The sequence below is a fragment of the Leopardus geoffroyi genome, chromosome C1 (genome assembly GCF_018350155.1).
Source record: "Leopardus geoffroyi isolate Oge1 chromosome C1, O.geoffroyi_Oge1_pat1.0, whole genome shotgun sequence".
NCBI classification, from domain to species: Eukaryota; Metazoa; Chordata; class Mammalia; order Carnivora; family Felidae; genus Leopardus; species Leopardus geoffroyi.
The window spans coordinates 166,570,114-166,595,780 of record NC_059328.1 but is presented as its reverse complement, the minus strand read 5'-3'; the positions used below and the strand labels follow the sequence as shown (position 1 = coordinate 166,595,780).

Here is a 25,667-nt window from a genome sequence, read left to right as displayed (position 1 = left end):
TAAACAATATGAAAATGTCAAATATTGTCAAAAAGTTCTATAAAAGTTCAGAGAAGGGAGAAGGCAACATGAGGTCGTGTGGCCAGTGGAAGTTCACGTGGGCCAGTCCTTGAAGCACAGGGAGGTATCAGGTCAAGATAGGTGTAGTGGGAATATTCTGTGCAGGAAAGACAAGGGCAGAGACAGAGATAAGGCAGTTTTAGGAACGGTGCACACACGAGACTGTACAGAGTAGGAGGACAATGGGACGCTGAGGCTGGATCAGATCTTGGCGGTCAAGGGATACCAAGTAAGGAAATCCGACCTTAACTATGTTGGTAAACAAGAGTCTTTGAAGGGTTGTGAGCATAAATCTGCCATGTTCAGGAAATTCAACCTCAGGCCATAAGGGAGACAGCGAGGCCAGAGTACTCTCCAGGATGTTGGGTGGAGGCGATGAGGGTCTGGGCTAGCGAGTGGACAGTGCAAATAGAAAGAAATGATCACATTATAAAGGATGAAATAATCAATAAAATTTGTTCACCTACTGAATGTGGGAGAATCAAAGGAGAAAGGAATGGCTTTGACCCTGGGCCCACAAGAGAATGATTATCCTGACAGCAAACGGGCTTATATGTATTCATTTAAGATGCAGTGGTAAATAAAAGTAGAAATGCCCAATCAATTAATTAGTGATCTAGAACCAGAACTTGGGAATGACAGGCAATGTGCATTAAGGCATCGCTGAATTCTCAGCTATGTGCTAGATCATGTCCTATACGATCATTTGCATGAATGATGGCCTTCATTTGCATAGATGTCAGTTAAACCAGGAGAATGGTAACATCTAATGAAGACTAATTTATCACACCTCCTCTATGTCCCTTCACTATGAAAACAGCCACACACAAAAATAGGTGCATATAAAAACCAGTGCCTCATATTACATCACAGGATCACTCGAAATTTCCTATTTCCTTAAAAACCTGGATGTTAGTAAGTGATTGAGATAAGGAAGAAAAAACAGAACTACAATTGTTCTTTATTCTCTCCCCTGAGAGAGATGAACAAGACACAAAACAGGAGACAGGAAGGAAGCAGAGAAGAAAGTATTTTGGGGAGAATTTGCACTGAGATGAACAAAAACTAAACTAAACTCTCCTTAAAGACAACAACCATTTGGACATTGTCTCTTACTTTTCTAAAATTCATTATCAATTTACAGTCACGCTACTTTATTCCCATCATAAAACTTGTCATTCACAAGCCAGCCAGGAGTCCCATATTCTTCCTTCAGACTCCCTCTGCAGCCTCGGGTCTCAGTTTTCCCTGTTGTTTTGCACGGCAGCCCTGGAGCTCAGGTGCAACAGGCAGATCAACAATGCGTGACAGATGTTTCCGCAGCCCTCATCAGTCTTTTCCATTTGCCACAATTCTCCAGGGTGACCTGGGTCGATCCCGTCCTTCCCGCAGCAGCCAGGAAGGCCACACTGCTTAAAATGTCTCTTGGTTGAAATGCCCAGGGCAAGGAAAAAATGGAGAAGCCATAACAAGAAAGGACAGAGAGGCAGGTAAAGGATAAAGTGGAATTGCAAACTTAGAAAGCATCTCAACATGTAGTTGCTATTTAATATAAATGTACTTTCATTCATGGTACTTTTGCTTTCTTTTACTATACGAATGCAGTGCAGTAAATGTTATAATTGGGTGTAATCACAGATTTAGTTAATGCTATAACTGCTTCTCATGAACAGAATGTAGATGTCCTGTTTGAACTCTATAACGCGGGGCGCCAGTGTCAAAAATATCTGCAGCAGAAATATCTGCCTTAGAATCTATGAAAGATACACATGTAAGGAATCTCTGATTCTTACAGATTCCCCATGAATCTCTTGCTAGAAATGGGAGGAGGGGGTGCTGGGAAGGTAGACAGACTGAAAGTTCCCTAAGGGACCCCACTCCCTCAACAGTGCTTCCCCACCATCTAGAAGAATGAATTCACACCTGGATTGGCTGTCTCAAGACCCAAGTCTATGCTATGGACCATGAATGAACTCATGTTCATAGTGCTACAAACTAGACAATATACCTTGAACACACAGAATAGGGAGGAAAACTCCTGCAAGAATAATTTACTCAGTGAGTATCCTTCACAAGGGAAATTTTTATAAACAGTTAACTAAACCTGTTTACTGTGAATTTCCAGTTACACAACAAAAAATCCTATCACAAGATAATGTCATAACGGCAAAGAGCAATACTGAGACATGTGCTGGGCAAAACAGCTGCCTGTTTGGGAAATGAAGAAAATCCATATGGCCGATTCCCCCACAACCTTGGCGCGTAGAACAGCCACTGACATAGCAACAAAGTACCTCCATAAACAAAAACAATGTACAGAATTGGCTCAATGGGATAATTAAACAAGAATTTATTTTCTCTATTGGCTCTAAGCATTACCTGAGCTCTCACTGCTCTTAATTCCCCAATGCTACAATTTTATTTGTATCCTAATTCCTGAATCTGACTGTTAACCAGATTCCACGAAACCCCAACAGAAGTTCGTGCGGGACAGGCCGGTGACAGACTTGTAGGAAGAAGGCCTTTGGCAGGCTCACATCCCTTTCCACCTCCACGAATAGACAGCAGAGCATTTAAGTTCTGAAGCAGTTCCCCCTCTTCAGGTGCCCAGAGAGGAGGAAAGCAGGGCTTCTCCTAGCCACCCTGCCTGTGGTCTACACTCTCAAAAAGGATCCTAAATAACAGAGAAACAAGAACAGGATCTTCATGGCATCATCACGTAGATCTACAGAAAACAGTGAGCCTTCCTTTGGAATAAAAATCTTCACAACAAAATTTCAGGATTAATCAGCAAGCCCACCATATCCTAATGGTACTGTATTTGCATAAGATAGCAAAGTGCACTTTGGACCATATTCTCTTACCTGCCGACTGTCCCTATGGGAGGGTGTTGAAGAAGAGGCACTTCTGTGGGTTGGAGTGGATGTTTTATGAGCAGGGGATATGCCCTTCTCGTCTGAACTCATAGCTGCAGTTGGAGTCTACTTGTAAGCGCTTAAGACCATCCCAGTCGTGTCTCCAATTCACAGACAAAGAAGTAGATGAGTTTTCAGCTTCAGTTCCATTTCATGAATCAGGTTTGACTAGAAAACAGAAGGCAAATAGTGAAATCGTCCAAAATACCTACAAGCAAAAGAAGCAAGAAAACCTCATGTAATTAAAATACAAATACAAAGTCATTATATTTAGGAAAAATACCAACACGTAGTGAGAGGAAGAACTCTGACACATTAGGAAATACTTCTTCTTCCTCTAGATTTTACGTGGAGGCTAAAGGTGTTAATATGAAAAAGAAGGCTGTCAACAAGGAAAATGGAAAGAAACCACATGCCAAGGCCATATTCTTCCCTACCATTCTCTTTGTTTTAAAGCAGATTACATGGTCCCTCAGGCCAAAGTACCCAAAGTACGTCAGTTTCTTCCCCTGAAAGTTAAATTTCCCTGCCCAATGGATCATAAGAGCTCAGCCCATGTCTGTCTTCAGTTGAGTTCAGCCAAGTCATGTATGTGATGTTAAATCCAACACAAAACAGATATAAAAGGCAAAAGGGTTCACACATTTTATGCATTGTGTGATCCAGCATTTAGGAAGGATCAAGAATACACATACTCAGTTATTTGCACCTCAAGATCACAGCACATCTGCATATGATTCTCAGCTCAGAAAACAACAAGATTTCAAGTACCTACAGATTGACAGGCATGTTCTGAAACCGGATAATGCTCAGATTTCCTTCCATTTATCCTCAACCAAGAGCCACTTCATTTTTCACTTAGATTCAAATAAAGAAAGCCTGCATTGTAAGTATTAGGACCAAAAACTGATGCCCAAAAGAAGCATCGTTCAATTGGCAACACAGGTTGTTAAAAACTAATTTTTTAGGGGAGCCTGGGTGGCTAAGTTGGTTGAGTGTCTGACTATTGATCTCTGCCTAGGGCATGATCCCAGGGTCATGGGATCAAGCCCTGCATCAGGCTCTGCACTGAGCATGGAGCCTGCTTAAGATTCTCTCTCTCCCTCTGTCCCTTTCCCCTGTTCACACACTCTCTCTCTCAAATTAAAAAAAAAGGGGGGGGGGCGCCTTGGTGGTTCTGTCGGTTAAGTGACTGACTTTGGCTCAGGTCATGGTCTAGTGGTTTGTGGGTTCCAGCCCCACATCAAGCTCTGTGCTGACAGTTCAGAGCCTGGAGCTTGCTTCGAATTCTGTGTCTCCCTCTCTCTCTACCCCTCCCTCACTCATGCTCTGTCTTTCTCTCAAAAATAAACATTTAAAAAAATAACAAACTAAAATTAAAAGAAAAAATTTTAAGGTAAGCATGACGGTGTAAGATGAAAAGCTTACCCAAAGTTTTCTTCATCCAAGAAGACAGAAAAACAAATTCTAGCCCCTATTTTAATGATAGTACTCCTTGAAGGAAGCACAGAAGACTTCGGTAAGTTCTATAGTGCAGGTTGGAAAAGAAAGCTCCTGGCAATGATCAGACAGCAATCTTAAGGCTAAAGAAAAATGAGACCTGAACTTGAGTCCAGAGGAAGAGACAGTCAATCAAGAAATCAAAAAAGAATAAAGATGTCTGAGGATACATGGTGAGAGGAACTCGATGGGTCTGGAGGTCTGAGGTATCCCTGATCCAGTGTGTTTGAGCTGAGGTCTGAAGGAGAAGCACGAGTTAAGCAGGTGCCTGGATATTTGGCTTGGTATGATCAAGAAATTAGTGCTGCCCATCATGATCAGAGAGTGGCATGATGGGTCAGAGAGAGGCAGGGGAAAGGCCTTGTCAGCCATGTTCAACTTTTCGATTTTTATCATTAAGGCATAAGAAGCCATAAAGGAGTGTGCTATTATCAGATTTGTACGTTTAAAAGGATACTTTAAAGGGCACCTGGGTGGCTCAGTTGGTTTCTGCTCGGGTCATGATCTTGCGGTTCATGAGTTTGTTTGAGCTCTGCATTGGGCTCTGTGTTGGCAGTGTGGAGTCTGTTTGGGATTCTCTCTCTTTCTCTCTCTGCCCCCACCCCTGTTAAAATAAATAAATAAACATTTAAAAAAATAAATAAATAAAAGGATACTTTGATAGCCACAAGGAGAACCAAATTGGGGAAATACAGAAGGTGAGGGAGACCCAATCAGGAAGCAAGAGATAATGGACTAGAGATCTGGCAAGAAATTCAGCATCCAGTCTTGTCAGCTGTAACAGGATATGAAGGGGGGCAGTGGGGAAGAGGAGAAGACAGGGTTGAGGAAGATTCCTAGGTTTCTGGTATTCTGAGTGAGGTCTGGCCAAAGGAAATCAGGATTGGCAGAAAGGCAGGAGTATGGTTTCAACCCAATGAGTTTCAGGTATAACTGAGGCATTCAAATGGAGATAAACACTTGGAAATGTAGTCCCTAGCTCAGAGAAATTTAGGCTACAGACAAATGTTTAAAGATTATGTTTCTGATATAAATGTGTTGTATGATTTATGTACAGATCATGTAAACTCTGCAAGTGCAGGTACATTTTATACAGGCCTACAAATAGTTATTATTTTCTAAATCTGCAACAGTACGTTAATGGATTATGTGACCCTGAATGTGTTAATCAGGATTTTAATGGCTACCTGGTTACAGAGAAGATTCAAAAGAACAATCCCAATAATTAAAAGGCAAATTATTTTAAATTGGGAGACCTGGACTCTCTAGCGAATAAAACTTAAAATCCTTTCTTCAGATTTCAACTTCATTATCACCACCACTTATCCCCCAAATTGGAAAACTTTCTCTGGAAACAAAATTAGTTTTTGGACTAACAGAAATGTAAAGAGCTGCATTCTTTACAGCTCTTTCCTTGGCTGGAGATCAGCTTGCATTGAGTATTGTCAAAAGGCAGTGATATGCCGACATGCGATAGATGATCATCCAATCCTTTTGTTTTGTGAAGGTAGTCTAATTAAAGCGTGACTGAAATTTCTCAAGCCAAGCTGTGATACCAGCAAACAGAAAGCAAGAACACTGCTCAAATCTCTGACTTGAAGTACTTTCTGGTCCAAGATATCTTACAAGCCGCTGATACTTGAGCTAAAAGTATGGAGGTTCTGTGAGGTATTCACGTGTCCCCAAGGGATGAGGTTGAAACAACCAAACCAATTAGACTGTTATCCATGTGGAAGTAAATTCAATCCAAGCTACATCAAGAGCCAACATTTCCTCTTTTGAACTTTTTTCTTTTGATTTTTAAAAAAAATTTTTTAATGTTTTTTAATTTATTTTTGAGGCAGAGAGAGACAGAGCATGAGCAGGGGAGGGGCAGAGAGAGAGGGAGACACAGAATCCAAAGCAGGCTCCAGGCTCCAAGCTGGGGCCCGAACCCACGAATCGTAAGATCATGACCTAGGCCAAAGTCGGACACTTAACTGACTAAGCCACCCAGGCGCCCCTTGAACTTTTTTTTCTTAACTGCGCCCAACTCCCAACTGCACTTTCCCCATTAATACATACCAAATGCTAATACCTTGGTTTTTAATTTAAAATGACATTTTCAGGGTAAGTTGTCGATGATGAAAACGCAATCTTTTGGTTGAATTACAATTATGAATATCTTGAAGAATACCAAGAATAAGAAAAGGCGATTTAGAGAATTTAATTCACTCTAAGAATCATTAAAAAAAAATTTTTTTTAACGTTTATTTCTGAGAGAGACAGAGAGCAAGCAGGGGAGGGGCAGAGAGAGAGGGAGACACAGAATCAGAAGCAGACTCCAGACTCTGAGTTGTAAGCCCAGAGCCCAACACGGGTTTTGAACCCAGACCACAAGATCATGACCTGAGCTGAAGTCAGACGCTTAACGGATGGAGCCACCCACGCGCCCTAAGAATCATTTTTGACATTACTGTTGTTTTATTAATTTCTGATTTTTTTTTATCTAAATTTTTTTTTTCAACGTTTATTTATTTTTGGGACAGAGAGAGACAGAGCATGAACGGGGGAGGGGCAGAGAGAGAGGGAGACACAGAATCGGAAACAGGCTCCAGGCTCTGAGCCATCAGCCCAGAGCCTGACGCGCGGCTCGAACTCACGGAGTGTGAGATCGTGACCTGGCTGAAGTCGGACGCTCAACCGACTGCGCCACCCAGGCGCCCCTCTGATTTTTTTTAACAAAGAGGATTTTGAGTACCTACAGTTGAGTGAGATGACCTTTAAAGTTCATTCCAATCTGATTATCAATCAAGTGTTTAATCACCTGCTCTATTTCAAAGTGTATTACAAAAGTAAGTCTAAATTCTATTAGTAGGTTATACCTATTTACTCTTTACTCCTAAAGTATAAGAATTAGTGTGACATTAAAAAAAATTACTTCATCTCTATCAAAGCGCATTTTCAGAAATTGCCTAAACAAAATCCCAAGGTAAAGAAAGACCACAGATTTTATTTTATTTAGTTTTTTGAAAGACCATAGATTTTAAAATCAATACCAACATAATTTCTATACTCAATGAGAAAAATATCGTTGCTGCAAATAACAGCAATACAAGAGCTGAACATCTGATTTTCCTGTCTTCTTCCCCATTCATATCAGTGGGATCACTACAACTGTTTGTAAGTGCTATAACATTTGCATTTACACTGAGTGACATAAAATTCAGATTTACGACCTAGAGACCTGACTAAAGCATGAGGTGGCAAGGAAGACTTCTACAAGCTGCTGTTCACAAGCATTATAAATTGTATGTGTTCAGAAAAACATCTGGAACTTGACTATGTCAGTGGGGCTGAGTTGTGACGTGGTAATATACAACCACAAAATCTCAAGGGCTTACAAGAAAGGTTTATTTACATGTTTTATTTACATGTCCTGTAGAGTTCAGCTGCAGCTCTACCCTGTATCAACCCCCAAGTGATGAAGGTAGAACCATGAGACAGTTCTTAGGTGCAGGTGGAAGATGTCACTTTCACTCACATCTTACTGGCCAAAACAGGTCACATGGCCAAACTGAGGTTGACGATGCATGAAAGTATAAAGCATCCAATATAAGGCAACAAAAAATACTTGGGGCAATAATCTACTATATTCACCACAGAAAAAGATTAAAAGCTCAGATATAAATATTTTAATTGACTCTAGTTTCATCAACCTAAAAATAACCCTAGTTAACATTTGATTCTATCTTAACCAAAGTAGGAAAATAATGTCCAATCTATCTGCAATATGCTTTTTTCAACCAACAATATATTGGTAACTGCCTTCTTTGTGAACAAAGGAGCTTTAGAATCATGGCTCTTAATCACTATGCATGAGGCCACCACATGGATATACCATGATACGTTTATATTCTGTATATTTTGAAACAATGAAATTTATCATGTGAGAGTTCATAATAATTCCGTTTGCATTTGATTATTATACAAAATGACCCTCTTCATTCATTTCAATACTTTTTTGCTTTATTTGGTATCATCTGCTCTCTTTCTGGTTGCAAGTGATTAGTGAAATTTGTCCATCCTTTTACATTTAAAGTTTCTGTATCACTTTGTATTATGTATTCCTGTAGTAAAGATCACGTTGCGTTGTTAAAAAAAATCTAATATTAGCGATATTTTTCCCATTTCCATTTAATATTATAACTAATAGTTGGCCTTATCCCTGCCAAATCATGCTACACTTTCTATTTTATGGTTCTTCTTTGTTTCTTTCAACGCCTGATGGCTTTTCCTTTATAATCTGCTTTTCCTTATAATACTGATTTTAAGATGGTTTTAACTGAGTTTTATATTTGCCATTACTGTGAAAGATAAAATTTCCCTTGTAAAGTTCTGTTTCCCTTCAAGTTTCTCTAAATCCTGCTGGAACCTACAGTCTGTATGTGACAGTCAAGAGTAAAATGGTATCCTTCTAGTCGCCCCTGCAATATAAAACCTCCCCCACACCACCCCACCTCAAAACTTTCTTTTCCTAGTCCTTTTCCCAATCTTGGTGATTTAATTTGAAGTTTTAGAGAATTACGCTTAGTATTCTAACACAACATGGAGGAGCTGATACCACTTCTGACTGGGGCCAACCAGAATCTCCAAGTATGAGGACAGCCTGGAAGAATTAAGTAATAATTTTTCTGCTCTTTCTCAAACAGCCTCCTTTTCTGCAACAGCAGCTGAGGTTTGCCACAATCAAGACCTGGCTCAGTCACTATTTTCCTGAATTTGGGATGCAGCCTTCATAAAATTAGGGTCTAGTCCTTCATGGTTTTGACATTAGGATGTGTTTTAAATTAGTATCTGGGTTGTTGATGGTTTGTCTTTTTCAACATCTGCATGACTATTTACAGAGAATCAAGAGGAGCCACAGTAGATGTGGCACAAGCCACAGGGACAGGGCAATCCTATCATCAACTGATCTTATCAGTGCAAATGTCATTGTACTGCTGGATGGAATAAACTAGTTTTCCGATCAAGATCATCACCAGAGCAATGAATGCCTATTATCATTATATATTACAGTCATTACAATGTCATTTACATTAGTTTTTTTTTTCCCTCATAGAGAGAGGGTAGGGAATCTTTTTATTTCTAAGGTCATTAACGCACAAAAAGAAAAAGAAAATCAAGGAATGCTTTCATGAAGATAAGCCAATCACTTCTAAAAGAAAAAAAAGATGGTGGTATAAGATATTTGATAAACATTTTCCTAGAAAATGACTAAAAGGCAGAGGCTAAAAGGATTTTTAAAAAATTAAAAAATCAAGTACTTTCACTAAAGAATAAATGCCATGAGGCGCCTGGGTGGTTCAGTCGGATAAGCGTCCAACTTCAGCTCCGGGTATGATCTCACTGTGAGTTCGAGATGCACGTTGGTCTCCAGGATGACAATGCAGAGCCTGCTTGGTATTCTCTCTTTCTCTCTGCCCTTCCCCTACTTGTGCACGCTCTCTCTCTCTCTCAAGACACAAACTTAAAAAAAAAAAAAAGAATAAATGCCATAAAATGTAAGGAATCACTTTACTCACAACCAAACCATGATGTATGAAACCAAATAGATCTCCCTTCTTAAGACAGTGAAGTGGTGTTAAAAGAAGAAAGGCGGGCAAACTCCACCTATTTTCTCTAGATAAGAGAGGCGAGGAGCAAGAAGCCCAGGGAAAAGCCTCACCACAGATAAACAGCTAAACAGCGTTCCTAGGCCTGGAGGCACAGCTCTCCTGGCACTCAAGAACATGGCCCTGCCTTATCTTTTGCTGCTTTCCTTGGTCCTGGCTTCCAAAGAGCATCATGGATATGTTCCAAAGCACCCCCAAAATACAGCTTTCCCTGCCAAGATGGCTTCTGGCGCACTTATTTAAAAAACTAACGAGGAAAAGAGCATACAAACAGACTTCTTTTATTGTGACTGATGAAAACTCTGGTCACTCTCTACTCACTCTCCTAAGATCCTTTACCAAGGAAATGAACAGGACAGGCCTACATTCTACAACATCACTTAGGCCTCCAGGGTGAGTTTACAGAGGATGTGAATGCTAATTAAGTAAAGAACTATAGAAATGATCCCTGAAAGTATAGTCTTTGAATGCTAATTAACTAAACACTAAAGAAGCAAAGGATAACTGGCATAAATATTCTTTTGACAAGGAACAGATCTCATTTAAAGAAAAATAAAGTTAAAAAAAAAAAAGTGTGTGTGTATAAAACACTATAAAATATATTCCCCCAATAGGAGAGCAAATTACTATGTGCAAGAGGTAACTAGAGGGCTGATCTGGAATGCTAATCCTAGTGAAAGAGAGGGCAGCTTTAGAGCACCTCTGTTTCACACTTTCACAAATTAAAAAAAAAAATTCTCTGAATAAGAAATAAGACAGGTTCAGAAGCAGTGGGAAGTAGTAAAGGTAAGGAAGATATAAAGGCAAAAATGATGACACCATCATTTTAAAATAATTAAAATGATATTAATGAAACACTGAACACTTCTGCAGAAAAATCTAGTCAAGAGGTAGGTTTAAAAGATAAAGTTTAGGAAATCATCTTGCAAATGGAAAAAAGGGCAGGAAAAGTTAACAGATAACAGAAACTGAATCTACAGATATGGATCGCCCTGAAGACAAAAACCAAAAAAGAAAAGGAATAGTATTCAAAAATATTCCTTAACATAAGGAAGACTTCAATTTGGAAAATAGAATCTTTAACAATATAAATAAGTATCTTTATCTGGAAAATAAAAAAAAATCTTTATCAGGCAAAATTAGTAAAAAGCAAATCAAAATAAGACCTTAATGATACTGCTGAATTTCAATCACTCTCTGAAGCAATTCAATAAGTTAAATATTAATGAAACATTGGAAGCAAGCAGGGGTTAATCCTAGAAAAAGTTCAAACATATACTCTCCTAAGTACATCTTAGGTTGAAGAAAAAATAAAGCACATTGATATTGTAGAACATTTGAAAACAGAGCAGAAACCAAAAGCATTCAGTCCTGTCCCTCACCTCCCTCCCCTTTCTTTCTGAATGATGGAGTGCATTGTCCAGTTAACTCACAGGTGAAAGACTAGGGTAAAAGCAATCAAAGAATATGCTAGAAATGTTGAACATAGCTACAGCTATAATGAAAGGAAAATTCATGGTCTTAATCATTTCCATTATTAAACGCAAAAGAATAAAAACAGGTCTCAAGGGTGGCTCAGCTGGTTAAGCATCCAACTCTTGATCTCAGCTCAGGTCTTGATCTCAGGGTCAAGAGTTCAAGCCCCACGTTGAGCTCCCGTGCTGGGTGGGCAGCCTACTCAATAAATAAATAAATAAATGAACAAACAAAAATGCATTAATTTTATAATTTATGAAATTTGAAAAGCCAAATATAAGAAAAATATAAACAAATAAACGTCTTAGATTTATCAGCTAATTTACATTATTTACTTATACTTTCATTTCTAAATATGTAGAAAAACAGGAACCATAAGTACAGAAAGAAGGTTATAAAAAGTATATAACCAAGGAATAGAAGACACTAAGTTATTAGATAATTGTTGCAATCTATAATAAATAACTAAAACTAATAATAATCCAAAGGCTAAATATTCTACAATCATCTTGATTTAAAAAGTACACCATTTAATATCCATTGCCAAATATTTAAGAACTCTGAACAAATATTGGAATAGTTGCCTTTATTTTTATTTAAAAAAATTTTTTTAATGTTTATTTATATTGAGGTGGGGGAAGCATAGAGAGATGGGGACAGAGGATCTGAAGTGGGCTCTGTGCTGTCAGAAGAGAGCCAAATGTGGATTTCAAACTCACGAACCCTGAGATCATGACCTGAGCCAAAGTCAGATGCTTAACCAACTGAGCCACCCACACACCTCTTTTTTGTTGTTGTTATATTTATTTATTTTGAGAGAGAGAGAGAGACAGACAGACAGACAGACAGAGAGACTGAGAAAGGGACAGAATCCCAAGCAGGCAGTGCAAAGCCTGATGTGGGGCTCAAACTCACGAACCACAAGATCATGACCTGAGCCATGATCAACAGTTGGACACTTAACTGACTGAGCTACCCAGGCACCTGGGAATAGTTGCCTTTCTATGTGCTATTGTTTATATATAAACGCATAAGCATACACACACAGGCACATAAATCAATCTAGCATCAGGCTCAATGGTGAAACATCAGTACCATTTTCATCAATGTCAACAACAAAATAATCATACTGGTTATTACCTTGTTAACACTGTGCTCTGAGAATGCTAACCAGGGAACAATATAATTGTTCATCTGAAATGCACATGAGGGGGGTCTGGACGGCTGTCAGTTAAGCATTTGACTTTGGCTCAGGTCATGATCTCATGGTTTGTGAGTCTAAGCCCAGCATCATGCTCTCTGCTGTCAGTGCAGAGCCTGTTTTGGATCCTCTGTCCCCTTCTTTCTCTGCCCCTCCCCCACTTGTCCCCCCCAACCCCATCAAAAATAAAATGTAAATAATAAAAAAGATTTTAAAAATTAAATGCACATGAGAATCAAATGAAAGTCAACCAGAAGGGGTGAAAAGAAAGCAAGCTTTCAGTAATGTAGCTGGTTGCATAGCTATCTATTCATCCGTCCATCCATCTTCATTTTTTAAGTGAAAATAGCAAGTCTGAAAATGGTACATACTATATAATCCCAACTACATGACACTTTGGAAAAGGCAAAAATATGGAGACAGAAAAAAAAGATGAGTGGTTGCCAGGGTTGGGAGTGGGAGAGTGGGAGGAAGGATAAAATAGGTGAAGCACAAAGGATGTTTAGGACAGTGTAACTATTTTACGTATGCTGTATTGGTGGATATGTGTCATATATTTGTCCAGACCACAGAATGTACAACACCAAGAGTAAACCCTAATGTAAACTATGGACTTTAGGTGCTAATGACCTGTCAGTGTAGGCTCATCATTGATTGTAATGGAGGTACCACTCTGGTGTGGGATGTTGACAATGGAAGAGGCTACGTGTGGGGAGCAGGAAGGATGTGGAAATCCTCTGTACTTTCTGCAATTTTACTTTTTGCAATTTTGCTGTAAACTTAAAATTGCTTTTAAAATAAAGTTTTAGCGGGTGCCTGTGAGGCTCAGTTGGTTAAATGTTGACTTCAGCTCAGGTCATAATCTCACAGTTCGTGAGTTCGAGCCCTGTGTCAGGCTCCATGCTGACAGTGATGAGCCTGCTTGGGATTCTCTCTCACTCTCTCTGTCCCTCCCTGTTTGTGCTCTCTCTCTATCCAAATGAATAAATAAACCTAAAAACAAATAATAAAGACATATAAACTCTGGATAAATAGAAATAAAACATGTTAAAATGTTCTATTTTATGTCTATTTCAAGTACAGAATCAAATGAGAAGGTTGTGGGGTGCCTAGGTGACTCAGTTGGTTAAGCAACTGACTCTTAATTTTGGCTCAGCACATGATCTCATGGTTCATGAGATCAAGTCCTGAGTCAGGCTCTGCCCTGACAGCATGGAGCCTGCTTGAGATTCTCTCTCTCCCTCTTCCTCTCCGCCTCCCCCATTCTCTCTCTCTCAAAAACAAAAACCAAAAAACACAATAATAATAAAAAGAGAAATTAAAAAAAAACAAAAAACCCAGAAGGCCAGATGTCCTACTTCCCATCCAGGAACTCTTTTGTTATTCATAGTGTATAGATGACAAAAGTAGGATTTAGGAGGTTTGTTAAACAGGGTCCTTAGTTTGGTTTCCAAATCTATTTGACCTCAAAGCCCATGAAACAAATTCTTTCACTGCTATTTACCCTTATTTTACTAATAAATCAATGAATAAATGAGAACTCTAGTTTTTTGGTTTTTATTTTTTACAGGATGGTACATTACTGATGTACAATACAAATTTATAGAGGTTCTTAAGTGATATGAAATGTATGGGGCATACAAGCATCATATTTTCCTAGGGAGATATTCAATAGCTTTCATCGGATTATCAAAAGGCTAAAAAAAGTACATCCTTGGGAGTTCATATTACTAAAAGGATTCTTACCAGTACAGGTTAAAAGACAATCCATGGGCACAAAAGCTGTACAACATATTTAACATAACGCGATCACAGGACATTTGATTTTGATGGGAGCATGTACCACAGCCAGTTTTGACAAGGCCATTTTGGTACCATCACCTCGATAATTTTGCCAATGCTAATTTTCTAAGATTTGTCAGCCACTTTTTCATTCATTATTTGGTTTCTGACTCTTGCTAACATGTTTTGAAAGGAAGCTTGGTAATGTCATAATTCATATTTTAACAGGAAAGATAATATTGGGAATTATGGTTCCCATGACTGCTAATAGGTACTGATTGTCAGCACAGTGGGGACTTTTTGGCAACAACAGGAAACATCAAAGATTTTGCCTCTGCCTTGTGATCTTAAATAATAATTCATTAATCCATGTTGAGTGTGTATAAACTTTTACTGAGACACCAAATGACTTGAGTAGCGGCAAATGTCCTGTTCTCTAGAGGAATTTCCTATACTGAGCTATGCTGAAGAGTTGGCTTAAAGCCGACAAAATGGCTTAGGTTAAAAATGTTCCAGAAGTGATTCTGATACATTGCTACCAGAAATGTAAAATGGCAGACTGCTATTGAAAATGGTATGGTGACTCCTCAAAAAATTAACAATAAAATTACTATATGATTCAGCAATTCCAATTCTGGGTATACGCCCAAAAGAATGGAAGGCAGGGACTTGAACAGATATTTGTACACTGATATTCAAAGCAGCATTATTCATAATAGGCAAAAGGTGAAAGCAACCCAAGTGTCCATCAGCAGATGGACGTATAAACAAAATGTGGTACATTTGTACAATGGAATAGAATTCAGCCTTAAGAAGAACGGAAATTCTGATACATGCTACAATGCGGATGAACCTCGAAGACATTATGCTGAGTAACCTAAGGACCAATATTGTATGATTCTACTTATATTAGGTACCTACAGGAGTCAAATTATATTAGGTCCCCACAGAGTCAAATTTATAGAAGGGTGTTTGCCAGTGTCCATGAGGAGGGGGAAACAGAGTTTGGGTTCAATAAGTACAGAATTTCAGTTTGGAAGATGAAAAGGTTCTCGAGAAAGAAAGGAGTTGTCTGGGCTGGGGGATGGGCAAAATGGATAAAGGGGAGCGAGCAGTACAGGCTTCCAGCTATGGAATGAATAGGTCACAGGGATGAAAGGTACAGCATGGGGACACTGGCTGACAGGTGCTTGCTACACTTGTGGTGAGCACAGCATAACACAGAGTGGCTAATCACTATGTTGCACATCTGAAACTAATGTAATATTCTATGTCAATTATACTTCAATTAAAAGTGGTTGTCCGAATCCATTTGTGCTGTTATTAACAAAATACCATAAACTAAGTGGCTTAAAAACAACAAGGATTTAGGTGCCTGGGTGGCCTCAGTTGATTTAGCATCTGACTTCAGCTCAGGTCATGACTCATGATCCTTGAGTTCAAGCCCTGCATCTGACTCTACACTGAGAGCTCAGAGCCTGGAGCCTGCTTCAGATTCTGTGTCTCCCTCTCTCTCTGCTCCTCCCCTGCTCACGCTCCGTCTCTCTCTCTCTCTCTCTCTCTCTCTCTCTCTCTCTCTCTCTCAAAAATAAATAAATGTTAAAGAAAAAATTGAACAACAAGCATCTATTTCTCACAGTTTTGGAGGCTGGGGAAGTCCAGGATCATGACACCAGAAGATCTGGTACCTGGTAAAAACCCACTTTCCTAGTTCATAAATGGTCATCTGCTTGTTTTGTCCTCACATAGCAGAAGGGGCGAAGGGATCTCTCTGGAGTCTCTTTTAATTCCACTCACAAGGACCCACCCATGACCTAATCACCTCCCCAAATACTATCACCTCAGGAATAAGGATTTCAACATATGAATTTTGTTGCAACACAAACATTCAAACCATAGTGATGGTTATAGTACAATGTGAATGCACTTAGTGCCTCTGAAATAAGAATTTAAAAACTGTTAGAATGGTAAATTTTATGTATATTTTACAAAAAATAAAAAAGTTCCTGTATTATCACCTGTAATAACTTTTATAATATGCAGACATCACTTTTGTGTTATTTTGTGCTCAGGTTTCATTTTCTTTATAAAATCTTTCTTAATCAATTAGAATTGCCACTGCAATCTGTATTACTTCTATATTTATGCATGAATATATTATTGAATACCACCGCACTGTTTATTTGTACCGATTCTGTATAATCTTCGTGGGTGGGGACTATGTCACTTTCATCGTTGCAGTCGGATATCAGGGACCACAAAAACCACTCAGATTGTTTGCTGGGCTTATCATTTCAGTTAAGACCTAAGCCCTCATTATATACATTAAATACAGTTGACTGTGCTCACAGGCTGCCTGAAATAACCACCTTATGCCAGGTCTTGGATTTTATTATATTTGCCCAAAGAGAACCCAAAAATAATCCAAATGATTTGCAGAGTGGAGCTCCCTTTCTGTTCAATAGAGAGAAAGACTGTACAGAGTTCAACATTCCCAAGGGGAAACCTCTGGGTTTTCCTAAAAAAAGACCCACCAACCTGCTAATGGTACTCTAGGGGCCTGGGGCATTATCTGCTCTGTTCTCCCTCGTGCCGAGTCATACATTAGGAATAGGAAGAGAGGCAGTAGTGTAATTCTTTCAATACGGATGATGAATTAGCCTGGCTGCACAGAGTTACCGCACCTGCCACCTACCTAATTGACTAGCCATTATCTACCTAATCGCAAATATTTCATGATTAAGAGCCTTAAGCAGAATTTTAAAAAACTGTCATCCCTCCAGAATAGCAATGTTTATGTAGACCTTTACCTACATATCAGGGTGCCCATACTTCTATTTGCATCGGGTATTCAGCATGAGTGTTAGTTTCAATTATTGCTCATTCATTGCCACAGGAGAGAAGGAACAGCTGACAATAACTGAGGATTTGCTGCCAGGCCCCAGGCAGTTCAGCATCATGTACTCATTTAATTGGGGTGTGGTAATCTTCGCACACACCTGGTGGTGGGCTGGAGCGAGCTTACACAGGCTCAGGAGCCCCCTGCCTGCCAGACCAGCCTCCAGAGACATCCTCTTGGGAACTTGAAATTGGCCATGATAGAAGTAAGCCATGCAAATCAGTATCCTCCCCCTTTTTTAGAGAGCTGATTTTTAAATGTTTGTCAGTACTCCACTGCATATATCCTGTGCTGTTTTTTCTATTTTTACACTTAAAAAAAAAAAATGCATGGATTGCCTAGGTCTGAAACCAATCCCAACTCTGTTATTTCCTAGCTATCAAACATCAGGCAATTTACTTTATTTCTCTATGCCTCAATTTCCTCATCTATAAAATAGGGATAGGCACACCTGGTTGGCTCAGTTGATTAAGCGTCTGAATCTTGATTTCATCTCAGGTCATGATCTCATGGTACGTGAGACTGAGCCCTGCATCAGGCTCTGCACTGACAGCAAGGAGCCTGTTTGGAATTCTCTCTCTCCCTCACTCTCTGCCCCTTTCCCGCTCTCTCTCCTCTCTCTAAAAATAAATTGGGGTGCCTGAGTGGCTCAGTCGGTTGAGCGTCCGACTTTGGCTCAGGTCATGATCTTATGGCTCGTGAGTTTGAGCCCCACATCAGCTCAGAGCCTGGAGCTGGCTTCAGATTCTGTGTCTACCTCTCTCTCTGCCCCTCTCCTGTTCACACTCTGTCTGTCTCTCTCTCCCTCAAGAATAAATAAATGTTAAAAAAAGTTTTTTAATAAATAAACTTAAAAACAAGGATAAAAATATCTATTTCATGAAGTTGTGAGAAGCAGATGCCATTATTTGTGTAAAATGGTTACTGTTATTATGCCTCCTCTTCTGAGCCCCTCCTCCAAATGACTGTCAGGGAGCAGATTTGAGGACACACTGTATCCACGAGAACATCAACTTCCTCCATGAGCAGGTTCAGGACACCTGTCTCAAGAGTACTAATTTTGAGACTGGTTTGATCCATGACACTATTTTATTAAAAGCCCCTATGAAAAAGGTTGTTAATTTTCCATCAAAAGGATCAAGAGTATTTGGGGAGGGGTCATAATCTAACAAAAATCCACAAAATAGAAACTGATGTACCAGTTCATGTATTTAAATGGATTTGGGGCATATCCTTATTAAAAATAAGCCCACACTTAAATATAAAAGAATGATCAAATAACACACTTAAGATTATTTTATTATCAAAAATAATTGAGACACTGATATGAAGTGAAATAATAGGGGTCCTAATAGTTTGACAAACTACATTTGAGGTCCAGATAGTGTCAAACTCATGGTACAACTAACAAAGAAATGGATGTCAGTCAAAAAGCTTGAGCTGGAGCCTTCCTTTTCCAGCAGATCACGAGATCTTGTGTCTCAGGACCTTGGTTTCTTTTATGCAGAGAAAATACTTGAGTTCCCAACTCACTTCACAGGATTTTACGAGAATCAAGAAAAGAAAGAAGTACTTTAAAATGCGCGCTCACACACACACACACACACACACACACACACACACACACACACACCACACTGGGGTAAATCTGGCAGACTGAATATAGACAGAATCTGTTTCATCCCAAAATTCCACTGAAAACATCAGTAAAGAGATTTTCTTTTTTTAAAAAGTAAAACCCAAGAGCAGTGAGGCCAGGAGGCAATGGCAACAGAAGTTTGGGACTGGAAAACAGAAAAAAGTAGTAAAATGATACCTGGTTCATTAGTGAGTCCTGCCACAAAGATGATGAGTGGAAGTTTAAGAAATTCAAAGGAAGTTTTAATGTGTCACCTGATATTGAATTGAGATGAAAAAAGCTACTTTTCCCCAAATCCCAAGCTTAGGAAATACCAGTGCTGTCTACTACAGAGGTTTTGAAAGGTGATCCAGGACCAACATGCCACCTGGGAACTCATTTCAAATGCAAATTCTTGCGCCTGTCCATACTAGTGGGTCAAAACCTGTGAGCACTCTGTCCAGCACTCTGTTTCAACAAGCCTGACTCTGGACACAGGTGTAAAGGATCGCCAGCTGGGCCCTGTTCTTCGATGACCTAACACTAACACTAGGGAATAATAATATAGTATTAGACACAGTCACTCCCAAGTAATAGATGTAAAGCCTCAAAAATAAGGAATTGTTAAAATTGTTCCTCAGCAATTCAAAAATATATATAATAATTAGAATTTCAACTGATAACTAAGGTGTTTAGCATTTAACATTTATAGAAATGGGCTTCATACTACAAAACTGTTACTAAAAACATTAGAAAGCTTATGAAAAAGTATTTTTACTACAAACACAGTATCTCCACCTATGAATAAAAAAGAAAATACAGCAGGGTGCCTGGGTGGCTCAGTCAGTTAAACGTCTGACTTTGGTTCAGGTCATGATCTCACAGTCTGTGGGTTCAAGTCCCACAATGGGCTCTCTGCTGTCAGCACAGAGCCCGCTTCAGATCCCTTGCCCCCTCTCTCTCTGCCCCTCTGCCACTCGCACTCGCTCTCTCTCAAAACTAAATAAAAACATTTTTAAAAATGAAATAAAATAAAGCAAAAAGCTCTATCATAACCCAACAGGACTCTATTGTCTACTAATCCCTGCAACTGCAACATTTTTTGGATCCCAGATTCTGAAATGGGCAGAGATAATCCAGTCACCATCTGACTCCATCGGAGGTCAGCAAAGTTTTTATGTAAAGGGCCAAACAAAATATTTTAGGCTGTATGAGCCATACGGTCTCACCGCAGCTACTCAACACTGCCATTGTAGTGGAAAAGCAGCCATAGAAAATGAGCACATGAATAAGCATGGCTATGTTCTACTAAAACTTAATTTATAAAGCCAGGCTTGCAAGCCAGGTTTGCCCTGTGGGCTATAATTTGCTGATCCTTGAACTAGACTATTGAAGATGAGTAAGCATTCTTGGGACCAAATACTGCAAAGTACTTTTAAAGATTGTAGATTCCCCAACAGCTTCCCATGGCAGGGCTGTTAATCCACACTGCAGCTGGCAAGCATTCACAGAGGAGATTCTGAATTTAATGCTTCTTGCCAACTTCAGATTTCTCTATCTCCCCTAACATGTAAAAAAGAAGATACTTTATGTTTAGAAATACACAAACTGAAAAATATTAATAGGATAAAGGGTAGAGGGGATTGCTTTGATCAGGGTAAACTTTTTATTAAAAGCCCCATGTGAAAAAGATTTGCTAGGGGCGCCTGGGTGGCGCAGTCGGTTAAGCGTCCGACTTCGGCCAGGTCACGATCTCGCGGTCCGTGAGTTTGAGCCCCGCATCGGGCTCTGTGCTGGCAGCTCAGAGCCTGGAGCCTGCTTCCGATTCTGTGTCTCCCTCTCTCTGACCCTAACCCGTTCATGCTCTATCTCTCTCTGTCCCAAAAATAAATAAACGTTGAAAAAAAAAAAGAGAAAAAAGAAAAAGATTTGCTAATATCCAACTGAAATATAACACCCTACATAGTCCAAGGCGATTTCAAGAAAATGCATGAATTATTTTAAAAAAGGAAAAATGTAAATTAACTTTATTGGTAAGTTTTGTTACATTTCTGAAATTTAAGAAGATAAAATTAAGGATCAAAAACTGGGGGGAAATTGGTCCAATCCATGATGGGACAAGTACAAGAGCATTTAAGTAATAAATTCTCAACACGTGCCACTCTCCCCACAGGACCTTCCTGTGTAAACCTAGCTACCTCATCTCTGCAAATCGAAGCAACACTGTGTTTGATTTGCTACAAATTTTGGTATTTCCTCACCAGTTTTTTCTTTTAAGTGTTTTATTTTGGAACAATTTAAGATTTGCAGAGAATTACAAATACACCACAGCAAGTTCCCATATATACTCTTCCCCCCAGGACTTCCTCCAGTTTTTACAAACTGACAAAACAAGAGATTTTAACCTTAAAGTACCGACCAAAAAAACAAAAAAAAAAAAAAAACAAAAAAAACAAGACATTTGGAAATAAATTCACATGCTGAATTTGTTAGGTATTATTTAAATAAATTGTACAGTGCTTCTAAATTCAGTACTCCAAACATGAACATGCAGTCAGCAAATCATCTTTCAGTTCTCAGCTCCTGTTGCCTTGAAATAGGCACCATCTCTGTTGCTTTCTAGCACAATGTTCTTTTCATTCCCTTCACAGCTCTTACCTCACTCAAAAGTTACATTATTTGTTTATTGGCTTATTATCTGTTCCCAGAGACTTCACCAGTTATGATTCCTGCTCTCTTTGTTATCACCTGGGTCCAAAATAGTGACTGGTGCATATTGATAGATAGATACTCCAGAGACTTTGCTACATGGATGGATGAATGAATGACCAAATGCCTACACAAATGAGTGAACACTTCAGATACAGCAGGGTTGCTATAAGGCACAGGAGAAAAGACACACCATTGTTTCTGAAATCTCAAACCTTTAAAAGTCTACCACCAGCCATACACAGTGAAGTTTTGGGGAGTCGATGTGTTAGTCCATCATCTTTGTAATCATTTCTTACTGGGGCAAAGTTTAGAATTGTTACTCCAATACATCCTTGTTCTCTGAAAGCCAAACCTTTCAAAGCGATGTGTCTTGTGGGTTCATACACACAGTACTTCCTAGCATTACTCATCTGATGTAAAAAGCCAATAAACAAATAATTTTAAATCAACCTCACAGTTAGACTAATTACAGTATTAATCATTCTTCTGTATGTAAAAATATATTGGAAAGAACTCAAATACCTTACGGAGGTGGTTTGAGAATAAGAGGTTTTGAGAAGACAGGTTAAAAGTTTTAAAAGACAAAATAGGGAGTGATGTAGCTCTCCTTATTCCTCCCTTGTGCAGCCCTCGGCTCGGGGTCCAGGAATTACCTGGGTGTGCAAAAAAAAAAGGAAGGATAGATGGTTGGCAGAAAGGAAGGATGGACAGGAGGAAGCTGGGAGAGACTACCTACACCCATATTCTCTATGAATGCTTACATTTATCCCAGGGTCAAATATTACAAAATGTGTCCAAAAGTCAAAGCACTTGATCACTTGACCAACCAAGGGGGCGAAAAGGCATTCCAAAATATGCACCCATCAAATAACCATCTATCAAATAAAAAGAATAAGACAAAAATCCTGGGGCACTTTCAGGCTCTCTGCTTCATTTAGAGTGTTTATCTTTCTTCTATCTCTGGACCTGCACTATGAGGAAGGGTAGACACTAATAAATGCATCCAATGCAGCACAAATCGATCTACCATCCAGAGAGAACAATAATCCCACTGTCGCTTCTGGAACATCTCCTGCTTATGATGTAATGAGTTGCAAATAACTCAAATTATCTGGTAAACTAAAGATTTAATAGACTGAATTTCACTGCCAAGAAACGTATCAACATTAATACTAAAAATGGAGTTGAAGGAAAGATTCATCTTCTAACCTCATGCATGAATTTTAAAAGACCAAAAATAATGACCAAAAAAAAAAAGGATAAATAAAACTCTACATATTTTCTCTGCATAAAAACAGAACAATAATTAGTAGTAGTAATGCTGACTGAGCTTATTCATTTGAAAGTATTCTGTGTACTTAAAGAATAAAGCATAAGAGACTCTTAAAAACTGAGAACAAACTGAGGGTTTATGGGAGGTGGGAGGGCGGGGAGGGTGGGTGATGGGTATTGAGGAGGGCACCTTTTGGGATGAGCACTGGGTGTTGTATGGAAACCAATTTGACAATAAATTTCATATATTGAAAAAAATTTAAAAAAATAAGGAATAGAGCAAATAAGTTTGTAATCTTATTTTGGAACCAAGATCTTCAGTGTAAGAGAAAAGAGATACAAATATAAAATCAAACAATATTAAAAATCCATACAGTTAGCTTGAAAAAACCAGTATGAACTCATATGTATTATTTTTAAATGTATATAGTTTCTACCCTGCCCCCCAAAAAGCCTAGAATCACTGAGAACCCACAGGAATAAGCCCTCCTAAGACCTAGACTGCAGTTTCTATTTATTTTATTTTGTTTTAATGTTTGTTTATTTATTTTGAGAGAGAGAGACAGAGAGCATACAAGTTTGTGAGCAGAGGAGGGGGAAAGAGAGAGAGGCTCCACTCCATTAGCCTGGGAGCCTGACATGGGATTCGATCTCATGAACTGTGAGATCATGACCTGAACTGAAATCAAGAGTCGGATACTTAACCAACTGAGCCACCCAGGTGCCCCTAGACTCTAGTTTCTAAATTCCATTACCTACTGAAAAGAACCAGAGCTTCTTAGAATGGCTGATACTTAGACTGGGATATGAAATGTACAAGAGAAGCATCCTGTTGTACCAAAAAGTAGGGTCAAAGAAATTAACAGGACAAGAGTGCTTCTGGGATGTTTTGTTATCTTGATCTGGTTGCTGATGATATGGAACTGGCCAGTCTGTGAAAATTCACTGGGATTCTCTTATGAGAGGCTCTCTTTTATTTATGTATACACAGGAGCCAACTTGAAGGGGATCCCAGTGACCCAATGTTGTACTTGAGCATCCAGAAAAAAAAAAATCACCGCAACTAATTAAAACATAATATATTTTAAATCCATGAATATACAATGATACTCAAAAAAAAAAAAAAGGAAACTCTTTAATACCTTTTGAAAAAACTAAAGTACCAACTCTAAAACTGTCTATTAAAAAGGAAGTATTAAGCACTTAACTCTGCTTTTTCCTGTATGACTGTATTTCAGAGTAAAATACTAGTTGATCTAAATACATGATGTCTACTTCTAATAGCTTCAGAATAAAAGGGAGATGGATAGACAAATCTGGGTGTGTGTATGGGAGTTTACTATACTATTCACTGTCTTTTGTGTAATTTGAAATTTTTCTCAATGAAAGGTGTTTTTTTAAGCAGAGAAAAAAAACAGCAAAAGATGAAAAGATTCTTAACAAATCAAAATTTCCTTCTTCCCTACCATTTCGTTTATGAAACCTCTGATATTAACAGTATACTTTTCTTCATTCCCAATTTTACTGGATATGTATTTAACATACAACTTATTTTTCAAAGTTGGTCTAAATTTTTCAGATTTAAGGGGGTGACCATTTTTCTAAAACTTCACCAAGCAGAATGAGAAAGACAACGTACAGGTGGAGGACTGGTCTAGGGCATGGCCTTTATCCCTGGACAAAGGTTCTTTCCTGATCCTTTGTTTCCATTCTTGTCATCTCATTGAGGTTCTTCTCACTCCTCTTCCAGTTGGCTACTGGCCTGCTCCCTTCGCCTTGGCCCCTTCAGCATTTTAGAATGAGATGCCTATTGAGCAGGAGAGTCCTCCTTCAGAGAGACAGAAGAGGAGGGAAAGCCCAGGAGAGGAAGAAAGGGACAGGTAAAATGACATCCGCCTTACCAGTTGTCATTGGATAGTCTCTCCATTGCCACTACCTGAGGGAGGAGTCTCAAGACCCTCAAAACAGATAAAAGGGAACAAACATCAGCAAAAAGTGGAATACTTTATCCTCTATCCATGTTCTCTTTGCTGACTGGTTAGTTGATTTATTGAGTTTACCTTTTTCACAACATTTCAACCTGTTTTTATGTCAATAATGACTTCTAAACACCCCCCACTCCATTTTTTTTTTTTTTTTTTCAGTGCTGGTTGTCCTTTCCTCAGGGAATTAAGTGAAAGGGAATAGAGAGGTGATACCAGGAACTCCAAGAAAAAGAGGCAAAGGCGCTTTCTGAAAGCTTTCCTGAATATACATGCGTACAAACTAATTCCTGTGACAAAAGAACAATATCAGATAAACACATTTCGTAAAGGAAATGAGATGCTGATCACTTGCATTTCCCTTTTTAAAAAAAAGTTTAATTTCCATCTTATACAGTCAACGCACAACTTGGCAAATATGTGTGGGAACAGATTTCTACTTACTTTATTTCCAGGAACTTAAACCTGACAGTCAAAGGGACTCATGTACATTTCATCTTTGCTTGTGGTCAAGTATCAAGAGATCCTAAGCAATACTGACCTAAGAGATTCCATAAGACAGAGCAAAGCAATGCAGCCAGGCCACTAAACCACTC

At 38.9% G+C, this 25,667-nt stretch overlaps 1 protein-coding gene and 1 pseudogene across 29 annotated transcripts in view; both read right to left on the bottom strand.

Annotated features, from left to right (window-relative positions):
- OSBPL6 (oxysterol binding protein like 6) overlaps positions 1 to 25,667 on the bottom strand; it is a 217,076-nt gene that overhangs the window by 92,701 nt on the left and 98,708 nt on the right. For 21 of the 29 annotated variants that reach the window (XM_045480344.1, XM_045480351.1, XM_045480325.1 and 18 more), the window contains one exon: positions 2,925 to 3,143. In XM_045480344.1, coding sequence (XP_045336300.1) covers positions 2,925 to 3,026 — 102 coding nt within the window. In that variant the 5' untranslated portion in view covers positions 3,027 to 3,143. Of the gene's footprint in view, positions 1 to 2,924; positions 3,184 to 22,339; positions 22,471 to 25,667 lie in introns of all 29 variants that reach the window. The other 8 variants (XM_045480353.1, XM_045480345.1, XM_045480327.1 and 5 more) reach the window with 2 other exon arrangements.
- Positions 10,489 to 10,593, bottom strand: LOC123600081 (annotated as a pseudogene).